This window comes from Lucilia cuprina, chromosome 5 (assembly GCF_022045245.1).
Source record: "Lucilia cuprina isolate Lc7/37 chromosome 5, ASM2204524v1, whole genome shotgun sequence".
Classification (NCBI taxonomy): domain Eukaryota; kingdom Metazoa; phylum Arthropoda; class Insecta; order Diptera; family Calliphoridae; genus Lucilia; species Lucilia cuprina.
Window position 1 is genome coordinate 52,231,805 of NC_060953.1, and position 19,577 is coordinate 52,251,381.

A 19,577-nucleotide genomic window follows, 5' to 3' on the forward strand; every position below is an offset into this window, starting at 1 on the left:
TACTGAAAACATTTGTGTACTCTTTTTCTTTAGTGTGACTTATTGTACTTTATTGATCTAGTTCTCTATTGATCCTTCTTAAAAAAAACTTCCGTGATTGTAAACTGATCGATAGTCTCCTATGAATATTTGTATCATATTCTTGAAAACTTCCTTATAGAAAAGACATTGGTAATAATTCCTAAAGATTTCTACAATGTTGTCTAAAAATTAGAATTACAGATCTAATAATAGATAAACAAAATGTATGATATTGAGAAACTGATCATGATATTTGAAAGCTATAAATAACAACTTGTCAAATTAAAACTAAAAAGTTTTAAATAACAAATTTTTATTAATTCCAACAAAAGGAAGACGTTGGTGAAACTCAATTAAAAAAATAATTCAATCAAATATTTTATTTTCAATATTTACACAATTTTTTTCTTTAATTTGCTTAATATCCGTTGATCATTAAAATTTAAACTTTATTAATATTTAATTAAATTAGTATACAGTTAACACTAAAACACCAAAAATTACGTTTTCTTTAAAGCATTGCAATATTGACTTCAAACATTCAAATCCTACACATTTCCCTTTCCCTTATGCTAATCATTGATGGTTTTTGAACTTTTCAAAAGAAGTATTTTTAATTAAAATTTTTTTGTTTAGCTTAAAATGAAAAAGAAAACAAACGCATCATATCTGAAATGGTCAATTGATGGCGCCAGAAATTCCACGCTCAATGCCACGGTTTTTAAAAGCTGACTGACCAAACGTCAGCACAACGGACAGAAGCGATTGAACGAACGACCGCACACAGTGGACACTAAAGCGTAAGATTTTTTGACACACACACACACACTCACACTGTTTTATCAAAAGTAAAAGGTAGCAGTAACAGTAGTGCTGTTGTTGGTGGAATTAGTGGAATTAGACTGCAACAGTGTTTTAAGATTAAAGTCAAGTGGGGAATTTTTGAGTGTAACTTTTGGTCGTTGTACTGGAGTTGCTGTGGAAAATGAAGCCACCAGTCGCTTGTAGTGAAAAAGTGTTGTGGCAGCTAATGTTTGTACATGTTATTTCACCACCTTGATTTACGGCTTTTTGGTTGAATGAATCAATGGATTTTATTGGAGTAATAGGGGTTGCCAAGTATATAGTAGTTTTGTTGAGTATCATTACATTTAATTACTCTATTGATCTGTTCAGGTTGATCGTTAAAATGGAACTTTTGCGATCGCCAAATGATCGCGATTTCCCTGCAAAAATTTATATCGTTTTAATGATGAGACTGATTTAATGTCAATTTGTTTGAAATTTTAAATGAAGGAAACTTGGATGGATGCTAAATAGAAATCAGTTGAATAATTACCAATATCTAAGGATTTTGAATCAACTCTTCTGATATTACTTGAACTAGTCGGTCTTCTTTCCATCCTTTATCTACCTTCAAACTAACTAACTAGCTAAGGATTTTGAATCAACTCTTCTGATACTTGAACTAGTCGGTCTTCTTACCATCCCTTTTCTACCTTCCGTATCGTTTTATTCCCTTTCGCTTTCTAATGTAAGAGATTTAATCGTAATTTTATTGTTAAGGTAATCGAGCGGTCGCCAAGATCGCCTATATCTAGAGAAAAAATAGAGAATCACAATCTAAAGTTCTATGAATAAATTCATTTCGTATGAAATACGTTTGTAAAATTCTCACATTTTTGAAAGATATGATCATTAGCTGATCTTGTAAATTTGCTGTCAATAGTCTTAAGAGTTTCTCTTCTACAACAAAAAGCTGGAAAATAATTACGATCGCTATAAAGTATCTGCGGTTTTAAAAAATCAGTTCTATAAATGAAAATTTTCAAACTCCTATTAATTTGGCAAAAAAAAACTGATCATAATTTTCATAGCGATCTTATGAATTCTTAACATTTGACTTAAGAGAAACTGTAACTGATGAATTGCCAAATAAGTAGCCGTATTTAAATGAACAATTTTAGACTAAAATAAAATTTTGTAGATCAGTGATCACAATAAAGTTGTTCAAACTTCTAATTAATGTCAACTTGATTCATTTGTAATGGATCTTTTGCTTTATGATTAAACTAAAGAAAGACTATAACGGTTTCAAAACTTAAAATCTGGCGATTCTTCTATCGCTCAAATCAGACGCACTGATCTACAAAGAGATTTTGTAGATTAGTGATCCTTAATATGGTTTAAAAACTAGATCAAAACCAATAAAATCTTTAATTATTTCAATATTTCTGAGATCAAGAGAGCTTGAAAATCTACAATCAAAATTAAACCTGGCAACTACTATGCAGACTGCCAACGTAGAACTCTATAATGGAACATTTAAAGCAACGAAAAATAAATCTAAAAAAACCAGAACGCAACGAAACGAATCATCTCAACGAAATGCGTTGTTATCACTTAAAAAGCGACAAATCTGTCTCCCCCATAACCAGCACATCACCTTAAATAACACATGCACACAACGTCTACTGACTACTTCAATAATTTTTTTCCAATTTCAAAATGTTCGTTTCTCTCTCTCTCATTTTTCTGCTGATGTGTGCTAAAGAAAAACTATATACAAATTCTTTTTCAGGTTTATTTGTATTTGTTTAAAAGCCACGGTTGATGTGGTTGTGGCAATCATCCGAAATACGCTCTTAACGTGGTCGGCAAACTAAAAACAATCTTAAAAGCCGTCAAACTGCTGTTCATAATGGATGTCTTATCACCAGAAATTGTTTTAACTACTGGACTTTGTTAAGAGCAGTTAAAAGCTAAAATACCGCACATTCTGCTTAAATCTATCGTTCGCTCTCTTAATGCTGCTTATTTCGATGTCTTACCCCCCTTTTTTTTGACCATCACTTTGTTTGTCAAAAGGTGTTTTAAGCCAAAGAATATATTAAACAGTAAAAGAAAACAAAACAATATTTCAATAAAAAAAAAACAAAAAAATAAAGAGTCACCATCACCTTAGCTAAACGACACACGATCATCATCACGATCACTATACAGCAATATGTTTGACAAATGTTTATGATTGCCATTCATAGTAGTTTTTCAACTCTATAAAAATTCTGCGCAAATGGCATAGTTTTGTTATGTATATAGGAGTTATAATGCAAAGGGTCTATGAAAAAAGATGTGGTTTTTTATATAAAGGAAATGTAGCACAACATTTTCTAAATCATAAAATTTCTATGTGTTCTTTAGAAAGTAAATTTAAACTTATGATTCTTAAACAACTTTCATTCTATCTGTCTCTGTCTCGATTTTTTACAATATCGAGAGATCTCGAATTCTGAGAACCTTTGACATGCCATCAGTAAGTCTCTTGTTTATTTTGTTGGCTTTATTCAGAGTCTATGCATTATGTGATGATTCCATACCCCGATCTTGTAAGAATTCATACAGTTCTCCAAACGTGAACGCTTTATCTGAAACTCCATTTGTATCTGATATCTGGGGATCTCTGTAATTCCCAACCTAAGTCCCATTGACCAATAAGCATTACGCCATTCTTACTTAAAACCTTGCAACGAATAGTCGATAGTATGCTTAAAAGCCAAACAAAGACCTTAAATTTAAGCAACATGCTTACGTAAAGGGACGATCAGTGGAAATCGTTTTAAACGAAGCGCTCCACTACATAGGAGAATTCTTCGATAACAAACTGTATACATTGGCGGTATGCATTGACATCAATAACGTGCACACTGATACTCTTATCCAATACCTAGACCAGTTTTATGTTGACCCGATGCTTCGTAACTTGATCAACTACAGGCTAAGGAATAGATGGATAAGCTGCGAGATGTACGAAAAGGTATTTCGCGGTATATCAAATGGTGACATTTGTCACCATAACCCTGGGTAACCATGATTAATAGCTTCCTAAGAACCCTAACTGATAAAGGACATAGACATGCAAACGATGTCGTAATACTTTTAAAAGGAAAATATCCAAATTACTTTCGTAGAAGAGCAGAGATGGCTCCGAATACGGCCTGGAAACCGCTGTAAACGAAGTTGTTCTCTTCATAGGTAAATTTTTCGATAGCAAAACTGTATACACATCGAAGGCGCTTTTAATAACGTATACACTGATACTCTTATCCAATCCATAGACCAGTTTCCTGTTTACCGGGTATTCCGTAACTTGATCAACTACATGCCAAGGAATAGATGGATAAGCTGCAAGATGTACGATATAACTATTAGTAAAAAGGGGTGGCATTTTATCCGCTTTACCACGATTAATAGTTTCCAAAGAACCCTAACTAAAAACTGTCTCCTATGCAGACGATGTCATAATACTTTTAAAAGAAAAGGATCGAAATTACTTGTGTATAAGAGCTGATATGGCTCTGAATACGGCCTTGAGCTAGGCTCAACCGAGAGGCATCAATGTTAATCCGCGAAGTCTGTCTTCTTCCAGCACAACGGTGCTGGGCGATATGTACAAGAACTATAGGTATATGGGGTCTTAGCTCTGCTATGACAAATTGACTTCAATTATCTGGTGGACTACTTTGGACAACTACTATAGATAGTTCAGCTTTGCTCTGGAACGTTGGTAGATATTATGCTCATTGAAACATATATAAGATATATCTAAAAGCAGTTACATGAAACGTCAATGAACACTGGATACATTGGAACGCTATACAAAATCGTCAGACGTGCCTGATCGCATACCAGACGCAGAATATGTTGGAAACTTTGAAACGCTGATTTCAGATAGAATGTATTGGTTAAGCGAAACATAGAGCAAATACCCGTAGGATTCCGTAATTACACGGATGGCCCTAAATTGGTGGACAAATTACCGTTTAAGTAATCATAATAATATAATTGGTATTGGTGTCGGCCGGGACTGCCTTGCATAGATTGAAAAGAGATTTAACCAAAGAACCACAAAATCTGTTACTACGGGTGGCTAGTAGCCCGCAGGCACTATGTCCTGGCTGGTCAGTTCGTTGAGGTTCCTTCGGGATCCACGGAAAGAGCGGAAAGAGTGAGTTGCGGTTAAAAGACTGATGTAGGGTAAAGTCAATATATCGGGATAAATTCGGTGCTGTTGCCGAAACAACAGATACCCCACAAAGGAGTGACTGTCGTATGTTTTTCTCTTATGAATGTGTCGGATAAATGAGAGGTGTGCTGAGTTGTCTAATGATGGATGAAAGGTATAAACGATACCATTAAATTTTCCTTTCTTGTCCAGATATGTTCAGAGTATACTCTGTGAGTAAGAACAAAGTCTCGGCTTATTTGATGGATTCCTATTTGAATCTACCGTTTACGTTTCTAGATGCTGTTGCCAAATCAACAGAGACCATCCCAACTGCGTGGTTGTAAACGGAAGTGATGTTTTACATCTCAGATGTTAAGCAACGGGGCAGCAATGGTCAGAGATTAGGTAGTTCAAGTACTTGAGCAAAGTGCTTGTACATAGACCGGTATAGCCATGTATAAAAATTGCAACCTGCGTAAAAGATTTACTTTTTACTCACCCAGTGGATGAAAAAGAACATCGTGAAATAAGGCCGTCAAGGTAGGTGTTCACGTTAAGCACTCCGACATTCATCCAGTCCACTCGGGAGTAATCGCTAACGAAAGGACAAACCATTCGACGCAACAAAAACTGAATAAAAATTATGGGTAAGATATTCTCATAAGCACTCTTGGAATAATGAAATGGTGGGTAGAGCCAGAAAGATCCATCCTATGGGGTTATCCTTGTGAGAGCAAAACAAGAAATCTCCTCAAAATGAGCAAGTCTGAAGTTAGAATAATAGAACGCATTCTGTGTGAGTGGACACACAAGATTACGAGTACATATATGCAAAAATGGTCGTGCTGATGATTTACGCGAATGTAGAGGACAGTGAAACTCCAGGGCTGTTTCTTTGACAGTGTCAGACATTCATCGAAATTGGAATAAACTATCCTTGAAGTTATTGTATTCCGGAAATGATATTCCTAACACTGATTGAAAGATTTTTAGAAATTATGTCGAGGAAACTGAGTTTTTAAACCTTGAAAACTAATACATTCAGTGAACAATTTTTTAATGAAAAGGAGCGCACAATAGGTCCGATAGTGGCCTAAGTGAATTTCTCCAAATTTGATGTAGTATACATCAATCAACTTAACCTAATAGCGGATATTACAAACAAAAATCACCTCTTCTCCCGTCACCCTTTCCGTCCAACTCATTCTCTATTTGAACGATCAAAACGTTTGTCGGTAAAATTTACAATGTCCGTGTACATATTATGTATGAAATCATATAAACATGTTAGAGAATTTATGGTGTTGTCTTATAACAAGTCTTATTTGCCACTGTTGATCTCTATGTATTTTTATTGTTTCTTTTCTGTTTTATACTATTTTTATGCATAAACTTTCATGATGATCATTACGAAAATGATCATTCATTAGGTGAATGCGATAATGATCACTAGAGTTACTGACGTTGAATCTAGTTGTTGGTGTTGGTTAGCTGGTTTAGCATAAAATATATCGATCGATCGATAGATCGTTCGCCGGCATAAAATAAAAAGAAAGGGCTAATTTAAAACATTTGGCGGTAGCTGTATAGTGTCTAATGAAATGTCAAAACCTCAAAAACATTTGCATATGAAAGCATTAATTTGAAATTTTTTTTATTAAAATTAATACGAATTTACAGCTTGTATTTCTTCTAAATATTAAATGATACAATAAAAAATATTATTAATATTTATGGTTAAAATTTGAAAATATTTAATTTTTATCGTGTTTTGTTTTGTTTTTAGTCGGCAAAGGTAAAAATTTATGCATTTTAGTATTGTTCTTTTTTTGTTGTTCTAATTTTATCTATAAAAACCACAAATAAACAAATTTTAATTTAAGGGGTTATTAAACTTGTAGTTTTTAAATTTTATAGTTTTTTTCAAAAAGCATGTACAAATTATAGCAAAACACAAGGATGTCATAACAGAAATTGTGGAATTTCGTTTTATGTATAACTGGTCAAATATTAATAAAATTTTTGTTTTTAATTTTTTCTGTGAAACAATTTTTGAAATTTATTTTATCCCCGTGCCACACACAGACACATTTTTCTTTAAAGCTTTCTCAAACACCGGACATGTCCGATCTCATACCGTCAACATAGATTGTGGGGAACTGTGAGATTTGTGATTAAGCGCAACATTAGAGCAAACAATTTCTGGAATTTTTTGTTACATAGAAGACTTTAAACTGAAGAAATTCTGAAATATTCGGAATCAGCTTACAGACGGGAAGTCCAAGCTAGCACGAAAAATATAAAGTTTTAACAGAAGTAAACATATTTTGCTACAGTCCCCCCCTGGGCATGTTTCCATGATGAGTGTCACATCATGGTCTATTGCAATCCCGGGGTAAAGAGGTGCGACCAGTACCTCTAGTCTGCCGGGACTTTAAACTGGTGTTTACAATTAAATCATTGGTTTGATTGAAAAGAGGTCTAATCAGAGCACCACATAATCTGGTACTACGGGTAGCCAGTAGCCCGCAGGACTATGTCCTGGCTGGTCATGTGGTTGAGGTTCCTTCGGAATCCATGTAGAGTCTGTGATTTAAACCCAAATCGCGGGAAGAGGATGCTTGGTTAAAAGACTGAGACATGGGGAAATATAATTTTCCAGATACATTTCTGTTATCGTTCCTAGATGCTGAAGCGGTAAGAATAGAGCATGGCTATGGATTAATAAAATATTGGATTTGCGCTAATAATACAAAGATTGAGTATACGAGGTGGAGTTTTGACGGATGGAGTTGGTGTAACGATATGATACGAACGTGGTGCAAGGTCGTCACTGCCCTTTCTTTAATTTATTTAGCGATTTTCCTACATGGTTGAGTGCATGCTAAACTTATCACAGTGGATCTTTGTGGCCACTAAAATATTGTCAATTAATATGATGTGTGTTTCAAACTACCATTTACGTCCTCTATCGAGGACGTAAACAACAGACCTATGTAGTGTGGTTGGACGACATTATGTCGGGGTAGTTCGAACTTGCTCATGACACCAGTCTTTCCCCAACGTGACAAGAGATTAGATAGCTCGAGTGCTTGAGCAAAGTGCTTGTACATGGACCGAACCATCCATGTTCAAAACTTGCAACCTGCGTGTAAGATACAAAAAGGGACGATGACGAGTTATTTACTTTTTACTCACCCAGTGGTTGTAAAAGTACCACCGTGAGATAGGGCCACACGCCAGGTACTCACGTAAAGCACTTCGACTTTACATCTTGCTACAGCCTGAAGGCAATTAAGGTAATATCAACTGGTGAATCTAAGATAGTATAGGATTTAAATCGAACCTCTTTTAAGGACCTCGATCGACGCAAAGTGGGCTAAACGAAAAACAAGGACGGGAGTATGTTCCATGGTTAAATGATATGTTGGATTGCAGAGACTCCAAAGAATAAATTCGTGAATGATATGATGGTACTCACAAAGCTGGACAAATGGATTTCACAGAATGTAGGTCATACAGTGAAATGTTTCAGCACTTTTTCAGTTATTGTCAGGATCCCAACGAATGTTTACCATACGGAGAAGACACTGAAATGCCAGAATAGGCTTTCGTGGAAATTAGTTTCTAATATCTTGCGCAGCAATGTTATCCCAGAAAAATCCAAGGAATTGCACGCAGAAAACTCTATAAAAAAGTTTTCCATCAACAAAGTGGGCTAAATTTAAATCAAGGGCGGGAGAATCTTCCATGGACATATGGTATGATCCGAGAATAGTATGATAAAATTGGACAAATAGATTCAACAGAATGTAGATCATATGGAGAGTGCAGTAAAACATTACAACACGTTTTCTTTTATTGTCAGAATCCCAACGAATGTGGACTATACAGAAAAGGCATTGAAATGCCGGAACTTTTCGTTCCTAATTCTAAATTTTTAAGGAATTTTGCACAAGGAATTAAGTTTCGAATCATTCGACGATAACTTTTTTGCATGATCACTATATAAAATGTTTTCAATAACACTTGCCCTACATAGCTGTCATTTTACGGGCCTATTATGTAAGCCCTCATTGCCACATCGAAAGCCTTCTATTATGAATTTCACTTTCATCCTCATGAAAGGATTAACTCCTGGCACTTATGCTCACGATATGGAAGGGTAATACCCGGAATGAACTAGACAGTTGCTTGCGTAAAACTTTCTCTGCATTTTGTAGTTTCTCAAATACAAAACGTCAAAGTACATTCTCACAAACTCTCTTGTCTTTGTTTATACTTGGATTTGAACGAGTTTAAGCAGATACATTGTCAAAAAGTAAGATCTGAGAAGAATCAGACTTTGTTGCAAATTATGATATTTGACATTCTTCCTTTTTTAATGTTTAGGAGCTTAAAAGAAAGAAGGTCCTATAACTATTTAATAATCCTTTTTCTTTGTCTCAAAGATCATTGCAATTTTTTAAATTTCTGGAAATATCTTGCTTTATCCAACAGTTTTCACAAGATCAGCTCTAAAATCGGCAACCTTCAAAATAAAACTAGAAACATCAGGGGAAGAGGAGAAGATTTCCGGTACCACCTTATTCCAGCAAAGTTAAACTGCTTTGGCCAGGGACCGATAGGAGGACAGGAAAGGACTATCATAGCATTCTTATTGCAGTTCTTGCGGATCTCCAAGGTCGTAAGCTTATTGAATCACTATATACACTGCAATATCCGATTGAATATTTGCTGGAACTTTAAAGTATAGTCTTGAGTTCATTGAACGAGTCCAAATAAGGGCTGAAAATCTTATTAGTTTCTATTGATTCGCTGGTACATTAACGAAACTTGGGCAGCTTATTTTTACTAAGAGTACACACAGGGAAAAATTAGATTCGCCTCATATCAAATTTACACCAATATGGTAACAATATTTCCATAACTTCCGTTGTCAAAGTATGTGCGAATAGTTATCAAAACAGCAAAAATATAACAAATACACGACGTTATCAAATCATCAAAAATATAATAATAATGTGTTACCAAAGTGACATCGATATGTTGTCAAACGAAATATTTCATTGCCGACATGACAATGATGTTGGCAATGCACAAAGCGTAATTTGAATGACAACGTTATCCAGACTACGACCGGATAATATTAATACCTTTATGAAGCAGAGGAATTGATTTTTAAGACCACCAAGCCATGCTTGAACAAGGTACTTATTCGTCAACAGGGAAAAGCTTCTATCTCCTCCTCTACCTCTATCTCAACCTTCATTTCTCTCAGTATTTCTATACTTATTTCACACCTTTCTTATGACTTAACCCTAAAACTATCCATTTTCTTTCTTTTCTATCTCCATTATCTTTACAAGTAACACAAAAGGACCACCAATACCCAAGTGTACGTCTTTGCAGCTTTTCCCACTGTGTCGTTCATGAGCGATATACAGGTGATCTTATGCCACACCGACAACTTTTAGCCGCGACACAAACCATTATAGGGGATAATCGTTTGCCAAACGAACCATACGTATGTAAAGCGATCTCCCTGTCGTTATCTTCTGATTGTCCATATCCCTGCGAAATATTATAGTTTTTAAATTAAGTCCAACTTTCGCCAATACTGTACACTTTATACTCTTGGGAAGTGTAATAAATTTCATTAAACATAATTTTTTATATTTTAGTTCAAATACAATCACATCGTTTAAATATCAAACTTCAAAGACAACCTCAAAAATAGTCAGTTAGTCTGTTGCTATTTTTAAAATTTTGCTTTTAAGAAAATTAAATGCAAATTTTCTTTATTCAAAATTAAAATACACAAACGTTGACCATCCATTAAAGTCATTAAATGTATCCATAAAAAACCTGTTAATAATTGATAACAAAGTAATCTTAAATATTTTTTTTCAAATATTATAGTAATTTCTTATCAGATTGAATTTAATAAAAAAACCATAAATATCTAAATATGGAAAAAGAGTAAAAGCACAAACGAAAAACAGGGTAAACAATAACTAGAGAAATGAGCTATGATGGAATTTAAAATATATTATAAAATTATTTCGAAATTTTTAACAAAAATTTTAAAAGTGTTAATACAATTTTTCCAAAAAAAAAAAACAATTTATAAAATATTACTATTGTTCCAATTTTGTTGAGCATTCGCATTAGCTTAATTAAATGTCCATTTTTTAATTTTATTTAATCACTTAATTTTATTACAAATATTCTTTTGTTTTTATCGACAAACTGGTAACGGTGTTTCTTTGCTTAATTCTTTAATGTTATTATTAAAAAATTATTTTAAAATTTGTAAAATTTTTACGACTTTGCCTTGTGTAGGGTGCATAAATTTAAATAATTAATGCGTGTTTTATGCTTATTAGTTTAACGCGCATGTTTTTGTTTAGATTGTTTTTTTTTATAAATTTTTGTGTGTTAAAACAATACGTTTGACTAAATTAGATGGACAACAAACAAAAACGAAAAAAGCAGCTACTATTATAATAAATATCAATCCATATTCATATGTATATTAATATTTAATTTAAAACTATGTTTATTTTTTATGATACCCCACAGCAAAGAGAATGGTTAAAGTGATGGGGATTTGTTTCTTGCAAATGTTTGTTTTAAAGATTTTTGTAATAATTAGCATAATTTGGATTTTGTAAGGGAAATAAAACTAATTTTAAGCGATCTTGTAAAGTTCTGTTAAGTCCTATTTCTACTGCTAATTCGAGTGATAAAACAACTACATCAGGCGGCTAACTAACTAACTAACTAACTAACTAACTAACTATCTATCTATCTATCTATCTATCTATCTATCTATCTATCTATCTATCTATCTATCTATTTATCTATCTATCTATCTATCTATCTATCTATCTATCTATCTATCTATCTATCTATCTATCTATCTATCTATCTATCTATCTATCTATCTATCTATCTATCTATCTATCTATCTATCTATCTATCTATCTATCTATCTATCTATCTATCTATCTATCTATTTACCTATCATAACATTGAACTAGGTTAGAAAATTACCAATTTTTTGTATAAAACTAAAAATAACATAAAAACTTACCATTTCAAACACCTTTAATTTCTTGAATTCCATTTTTCCTTCATTTCCGTTAAGTTTTCCTTTTTTCACTTTCTTTAATTTTTATTTTTCTCATATTTACAGATAAAATTATTTAATTTTTTATTAATTTTATTATTTCGCTTCTTTTTCACACAATGCCATACACTTTTTAAGCTTTTTTTCAAAATGCATTTTTAGTACCAATAATAGTACCTTTCAACACACCAACTCATCACACACATTCTTTGCTTGTATGCGTTTGTTTTTGTTTACATTTTATGCTGCCTCCCACTTTCTTGGCAGAAAAATAAAATGGCAAACATAGCATATTTTTTTCACACAACTGCTGTATGCAAATTTTTTTAAACTTAATTTTCACTTTAAATACCATAAATTATAACTTTACAACATATTTATTGTAAACTTTAACACTTTAACTTTAATTTAACACAAAAATATTATTAATTTAACTATTATTTCTATTAAAAATTATTTTTTTAACACGCTGAACTACTTGCGCATTTAACTCCCACGGCAAATGAGAACAAACTGAAAATAACTTGACAGCCAGTGTCGCCAGATGTGGAGATTTGTTTGCAAATTGGGGATTTTTGAACATTTGAAACGTGAAAGATGTGAATATTGAAAACAAATACAATTTAAAACAATTTTTTATAGAAAAGTTTCAATATTGATAAATTTTCCATAGAAAAATGTGTTTATTTTAAAAATATTTGTAGAAAATTTTAAATAAAATAACATAAAATTTTCGCAATATGTAAATTTTGTTCCAATTCAAATTTTTACGATTGTTTTACTTTCAAACTAATAAATTCAATATTTTTATTATCTTAAATTAGAACAAAACTCCATAAAAGTTGTACAAACTCAAATGAATTTCAAATTAGCTATAAAATTTTGTTTTTAATGATATTAAATAACTTCTTAATTATACGAAAAAAAAATCCTAAAATTTGTTAAACATTTAGCAATATGCCAAATGAAATATCATATAAATTTGTTTTTTTAACGAAATATTATTATTACTTGTTTTCGATATTTTTTACGACTTATTTTTATGGATTTTTTCTACGATTGTCAAAAAAAGAAAAAAAAAAACAAAAATATATTTTTTAATCAAATGTGACATTAACAACATCAAACAGAAGTTGTTGTCTTAAAGTGATAAAAAATTGATAATGAACAAGCATTAAAAATTCGATTCGATCTGCCATCAAAAGAGATGATTCGTATCGATGAAAGATAAAACAAAAAAAAAAAAAAAACGTTAACCATAGATAATGAATGATTATGTGTCGGTGTTTGAAATAAATTAAAATTGCAATTTTATGTTAATTACTTAATTAAAATAACATTTGTATGTGTTAACATCATCTTTTTTTCCCTATTCGCAGAAACTCATGTGTCGGATATTTATGATAAATAAAATTGAACTAGAGGTCGCTAGGGGGTATTAATTTTTGATTTAAGATATATAAAAAAAATATATTGACAAACAAAATTTTATAGAATTTGACAAATAAAATTTTTAGCTAATTTTTACTTTCACCTGTTCAGTTAGAGAAAGATACAGTTAAAGAAAAATAGGGAAAAATAATATTGAATAACCTTTTACGCTTGTATTCAAAACAAAATTCTAAAGTCGAAGGTCCACACTATGCGTCTTTGTGTCAAAGCATTACGCGTTTGTCATATACATGCTTCGCTTTTTAAGCGTAATTTTTTTGTTTTATTTAAAAAAAAAAAAAAAACTTCGCATTCTAAGTGGCAAGGCATTCTACGCGTTTGTGCTTGTAACTTTCAGCATAAAAATACATTGATTTTACTTTTTTTGACAGACGCTTAGACTGCGTCAAAGCGCAGAACGTGTGGTGTGAACATCCATCTTTACTTTGGTGATAGAAAATATCAAATATATAATCATAATCGCCAAATGTTGGAATTTGTCCCTAAATTGGGGAAAACTATGGGAATTTATATATAAAAATGGGGACTTTTGGGGACTTTCAACTTTAGATTGAAAACATGAATCAAAATATTCCTGGCAACACTGTCTATAATATTTCATTCACAATAACTATTAGTTTAATCTCATCTTACACAAAGGTTTCTTTCCTTACTAAATTTAATTCTCAATGACAAATTTGACAACCAGAGGCGCAATTTTCCCTAAGCGTAAAATAATATTCAATAAAGAATTTACACATTTAAAAAAATTTCAAAATATGATATGGAATTCACAATAATATATACAAAAGGTTTGTGTCTTTGTTAAGTTTACTTCTCAATAAAATAAACAACTAGAATCTCGACAGATAATGCGGTGTACTAAAGCCAAAATTTATTATTTGTGAAGTAGTTGAAACATCGTTATTTAAAATTTTAAATAAAAAAATTTCAATACGAATAGAATTTTCTATATAAAAATTTAATTTCGAAAGAAAAATTTCATTATTGACAAATTTTTTTATAGAAAATCTTCAAATCTTCTTTCTATAGAAAAATTTTAATAATTATAAACACATATTCTTACAAAAGTGATATTTGCAAAAAACAGCTGTTCATTGTTTATGTTTTTGGTTGAAAAGTTGGCAATACTAACAAAGTTAACTAATTCTAGACCCACAACTGAAAAACCCAATCATCGGTTAAAGTCCACTTAAATTTGTTCTGAGTTTAATCTAACAGCAAGTTAAGCCTAGTTTAACTGAGTAGTAAGCAACCCGCCCTTAATGACACGCTTATGTAAATTTCAGTGATTTTTCACCAAACCTTGATGTAAAAGATACCAGCGACAGACAAGGTTAAGTACATACTTAGGTGAAATCCTTGAAAGGAAACTAAAACGAAGACATTACATAGAGGATAAGATTAAGAAAACACGTTGGTTCGGGACGATATGTAGGAGAACTATAGGAATGAAATGGGGTCTGAGTTATACTATGACAAATTGGGTGCTTTGTACAAAAAATGTAATATCAAACTACTACAGGGAGTTCAGCATACGTGATGTTTGGGTATAAGTGATATCAACTAAAACTCTGGACACGTGTCCAGATATACCATTCAATAAACACTTGACACATCGGAAGGTTATACACAATCATCGAACGAGGCTGATCGCATACCAGACACAGAATATGTCGAAATGTCTTGGACAAGCGGAACATTGGAGCAAATACCAGTAGTAATTCGTTGTTACAAGAATGGCTCTAAATTGGGGGACAAAGTAGGCCTGGGGTTCTATATTAAAAAACAAATAAAGGAATACGTAAATTGAATAAGAATACATAAATATGGCGCCTACAGCCCTTAATATATTTACCGACATCCAGAAGTCAATTAGGGCGATATCGGCTGATAGAATTTAATCTAAGAACTTACTCTCCAGAGGTAAGGTTTACATCATATTTGTACCAGACCCCTTGGGAGTAGTCGGTTGTGAAAGCACGAATGTTATAGCTTTAAAGGGAAGGGACCTCGAGACAGTTAACCTGATAAACGCAAAACCATTCGCCGGAACAAAAGCTGAATTAAATATGAGTAAGAGAATCCCATTATTCCTCTTGAAATAATGAAACGATGGGTAGAACCGCAAAGATCCTATGGGGTGACCCCTAATGAGTGCAAGACAAACAATTTTCTTAAAATGAGCAAGTCTAAAGTTAGTATTATGTTACGTATTCTGAGTGATATATGCTATGTGGATGTGACGGACGTGAAGAGGAAAGTGAAACTCTGGAGAACTTTATTTGCCAATGGCAGGCATTCGTTGAAGTTAGATCCAAGTGCCTTGGAAGTGTTGTTATTTCGCAAATAACATTCCTAACTAACACTGCTTGCTTTTTCAATTTTCTATAGAAAAATTTCGATTTCTATTAAAAAAATGTCAATATTAACTAACGTCCATAAAACAGCTTCTGTGCTGTACATTTTTCTAAAGAAAATGTTCAATATTTCTAAATTTTCTTCAGAAAAATTTTAATTTTTGTAGAAAATCTACAATATTGAAAAATTTTGTAAAAAAAAATTTAATACTAACGAATTTTCTATAGAAATATCAAACTTTTTCTATACGAAAATTTCAATTTTCATTAATTTTGTTAAATTTTTTATAGAAAAATTTCAATTTCTAATAAAAAAAATTCCATATTAACGCCTTTTCCATAGAAAACCTTCTGTACTGTAAAATTTTCAAAAGAAAATTTTCAATATTATTAAATTTTCTTCAGAAAAATTGTAATTTCTGTAGAAAAAATTCAATATTGACAAATTTGAAATACAAATTTTTAATACTGACAAATTTTCTATAGAAATATAAAACTTTTTCTATAGAAAAATATCAATATTGTTAAATTTTCAATTAAAAATCATTATTTGTGTTAAATTTTCTACAGAAAAAATTTTTAATTTCTATAAAAAATTTCAATATTGACCAATTTTCTCTTTTAGTCAGATTCTGTATGCAAAATTTGATTTCTATTAAAATTCAGAAGTCAACTAAACTTGCAAGAAAAAAATCCTTAATAGAAAAACATCTTTTTAAATGTTTGTTTTTTTAATTTATTGTGTGGGAGGAAAAACTGAAAGTCTTAATATAATATACAAAACGTTATGGAGGCGAATATAAAATTAAATTGGAATCAAGACTAAACAAAAGTTGAGAAAAAAAATTAACCCAAAAATGTTTATTTTCTTTAAATTTTAACGTTTTGTTAACGAAAATAAATTCAGTAAATGGAAGAAGTGTGTCAAAACGTTTAAATAATGATTATAATTAATAAAGTACATTAAACAAATGCAAAAATGTATGTAAAAAAAAATTTAAATTAAAAACTTCATTTCTTCTTCTTCTCATTCATATGTTCAACGTACATTGGCGACCACACACTGACTTAAAATTTAACTGGCTGTCATGCGAGCCAACTCTTCACGCAATTCTTGGGCATCGATGGGACCCTTAGCGGCCGTCGTTGGATTAGTTGCATTCGATGTCGGCCGGTTACAGGTTTTCTTGTGCATAAACCAGTGTAAACGTTGGCACTCACGATCGCAATATTGCACTGCTTTACATTTGGAACATTTCTTGTCGGGTTTTTCATTGCCACAGGAACTGCAATAGGAAAGTTCATCGACAAAGGCGCGTTGACCATTGATGGCCGAACGTAGAATGCTCAATGCTGAGGGAGCATCTTTGGCAGCCAGCTGAGTGACAATCTGACGGAATATGGTGCACTCTCTGAAGGGGAATTCACGTACACAATCGCGTACTGTGAATTCCACATAATCCAATTGACCCAATTTGTTTTCTTTCAAAACACGTTTGATAAACATCTCAACGAAATCATGTTTATTGGGTTCTTCGGCATTTGTGGCTGGTTTCTCTTTACGCTGGGCCTTACACTGCTCCTCACAACGCATCAACTCCGATATGATCCAGCGTAGATAATGATATTTGAAAGCCATTAATTCATTGACATCGCTGGATTTTTTCATTTCCTTTTCACACATCAACTCCAAAGCCTTACGCAAACCGGGCAGATGTTTAAGCAATCCGAGGTTTTGCAAGTTTAGAACAATACGTACGGGATGTAAATTTGTTTCTACCACAAACTTATGGAAGGCATTTAATAATGCTGCCGGAATATGTGGTTCTTTCTGAAGACCTTGGGGTTGTGTATAATACTCAAGTTGTGATGTGGACACATAATTGTTTATTGTTTCCACACAGGCATGATTACCCACAAATGCCGCCATTTGTGAGGCAGTACGATTAACACTGTTCAAGGTATTCGGGTTGATGCCAGCATCCAAAAGCATAGTGCAAATTTCCGTATTGCCAGATAAGGCTGCAAAATGTAAAGGTGTATAGTTGGCTCCATGTTGACTGAAATCAACAGAGGCTCCCTGGAAAGCAAAAAAAAAATACATATTGTAGATTTTATTTACATCTGTGAGCACGTGGCCAATGTTTAAACATTTAGTTGTTTACTTTCGGTAAAGCTAAACAATATACATTTTTTTCCTTTATTCTATTAACTTACCATATCCAACAAAATTTGTACCGCCTCCTTGTTGCCCTTGCAACAGGCATGTTGCAGTGGTGTCATACCATTTTCGTCTACGAAATTCACACCTCCTTTGACTTGTGCAATCAGCTGCTTGAAACCATCCTTATCGTTGGCCGCAAGTTTATCAAATATCTGCTTATTTATATCATCTAATTGTGTTTTATTTTCTTCGGCCATATTTATTTATTACAATTTGTTTATATTCTTTATACTATATTTATTTATTTTCTGACAAAATTCTCACAAAAAAAAATCGCCTGTGAAAAAGAGAATTTCCTTCAGTATGTGTCCAGAGAACTGCGTCGACAAAAACTAACAACAACGGCGGCTGATACTAAACTCAAAGGCGGCTGCTTAAAAACGGCTGTAAGCCCGCTGCGTTGTTTAAAAGTTTTCAACGATACGACTGGTTTAATGATATTTTTGGAAATGATTCGCTTTCTCGGAAACTATTTAATGTATTTGTAACAAATTGCATATGATTGGATTTGAGGTGTTTCCGAGTTGATTAAAGAGTTGCTGAAAGGAGTTCAGTATATAGGCATTCAAAGTTGGTCAACTTGGAATCACATATTTATTTTTAAGTCTCTATAATTTGATATTGCGATATTTATTATAAGCGCAATCCAATCGGTCAATTTATCATCACATCACCTATATAACTCCTTTTATATTTTTAACTGTTATATTGTAAAATTACATGAATTTTATGAATATTGGACATTTCAAGCCGTTAAAATTTTTAAGCGTCGGCTTCATACAAAATCGCAGAAGTCTGATAGTAATTTTTTCAGGAGTTCAAGATTTTTTGCAATGCACGATGTAGTTGGCAACGCGATTAGTGTTTATTGAGAGTTACCAGATGATTGATAAAAATGTAAATCAAAGAACAGTATTTTTTTTGATAAACTTTGATATTAAAAAGATTTATTAAAATTTCCACATTTAATATCTTTTAAAACAATTTAAATTATTTAATTAATTACCAAATTAATGTTTAATAGAACAATTTTTGAAAAAATATCCCTGTCTAGAAATTATTAATAAAAAATCTATGGTCATTTAGAAAGAATTGAAATTTCATTATATTATTTCGGCGTTAAGAATATTCTATGAGACATAAGGATTTTGAAGTTTATATATATTTTTGTATAGATATTATATTTTATGAAACAATTTCCCAAAGTTCTCAGTGCTCAGTAAAATTCTGTTTATACCAAAGTTAGGATATTTGCCAAATCCTTGAATTGTCACTTATTTAACTTATTAAACCCAATATTTTATATATTTTTAAATAAAATTTTTACCCAAAATTATCTTTAAATCACTCCATCTGGCAGCCTTCTATACACATAGTTGC

The 19,577-nt window shown here is 32.1% G+C and overlaps 1 protein-coding gene across 1 annotated transcript; it reads right to left on the reverse strand.

The window, feature by feature from the left end:
* Positions 1 to 16,806: 16,806 nt before the first annotated feature.
* LOC111681035 (ankyrin repeat and MYND domain-containing protein 2) lies at positions 16,807 to 18,538 on the reverse strand. The gene is made up of 2 exons (XM_023442752.2): positions 18,191 to 18,538; positions 16,807 to 18,053 (listed from the first exon to the last, which is right to left on the reverse strand). The coding sequence occupies exons 1-2, from the start codon at positions 18,392 to 18,394 to the stop codon at positions 17,049 to 17,051; spliced, it is 1,209 nt and encodes a 402-aa protein (XP_023298520.2). The 5' UTR covers positions 18,395 to 18,538; the 3' UTR covers positions 16,807 to 17,048.
* Positions 18,539 to 19,577: the final 1,039 nt, after the last annotated feature.

Bases quoted from the DNA above. Each gene is read 5' to 3' on its own strand.
- LOC111681035 (XM_023442752.2), bottom strand. From the start codon at position 18,394: ATGGCCGAAGAAAATAAAACACAATTAGATGATATAAATAAGCAGATA. The intron at 18,054-18,190 runs GTAAGTTAATAG...TTTGCTTTCCAG, and splicing joins TACAAATTTTGTTGGATATG to GGAGCCTCTGTTGATTTCAG.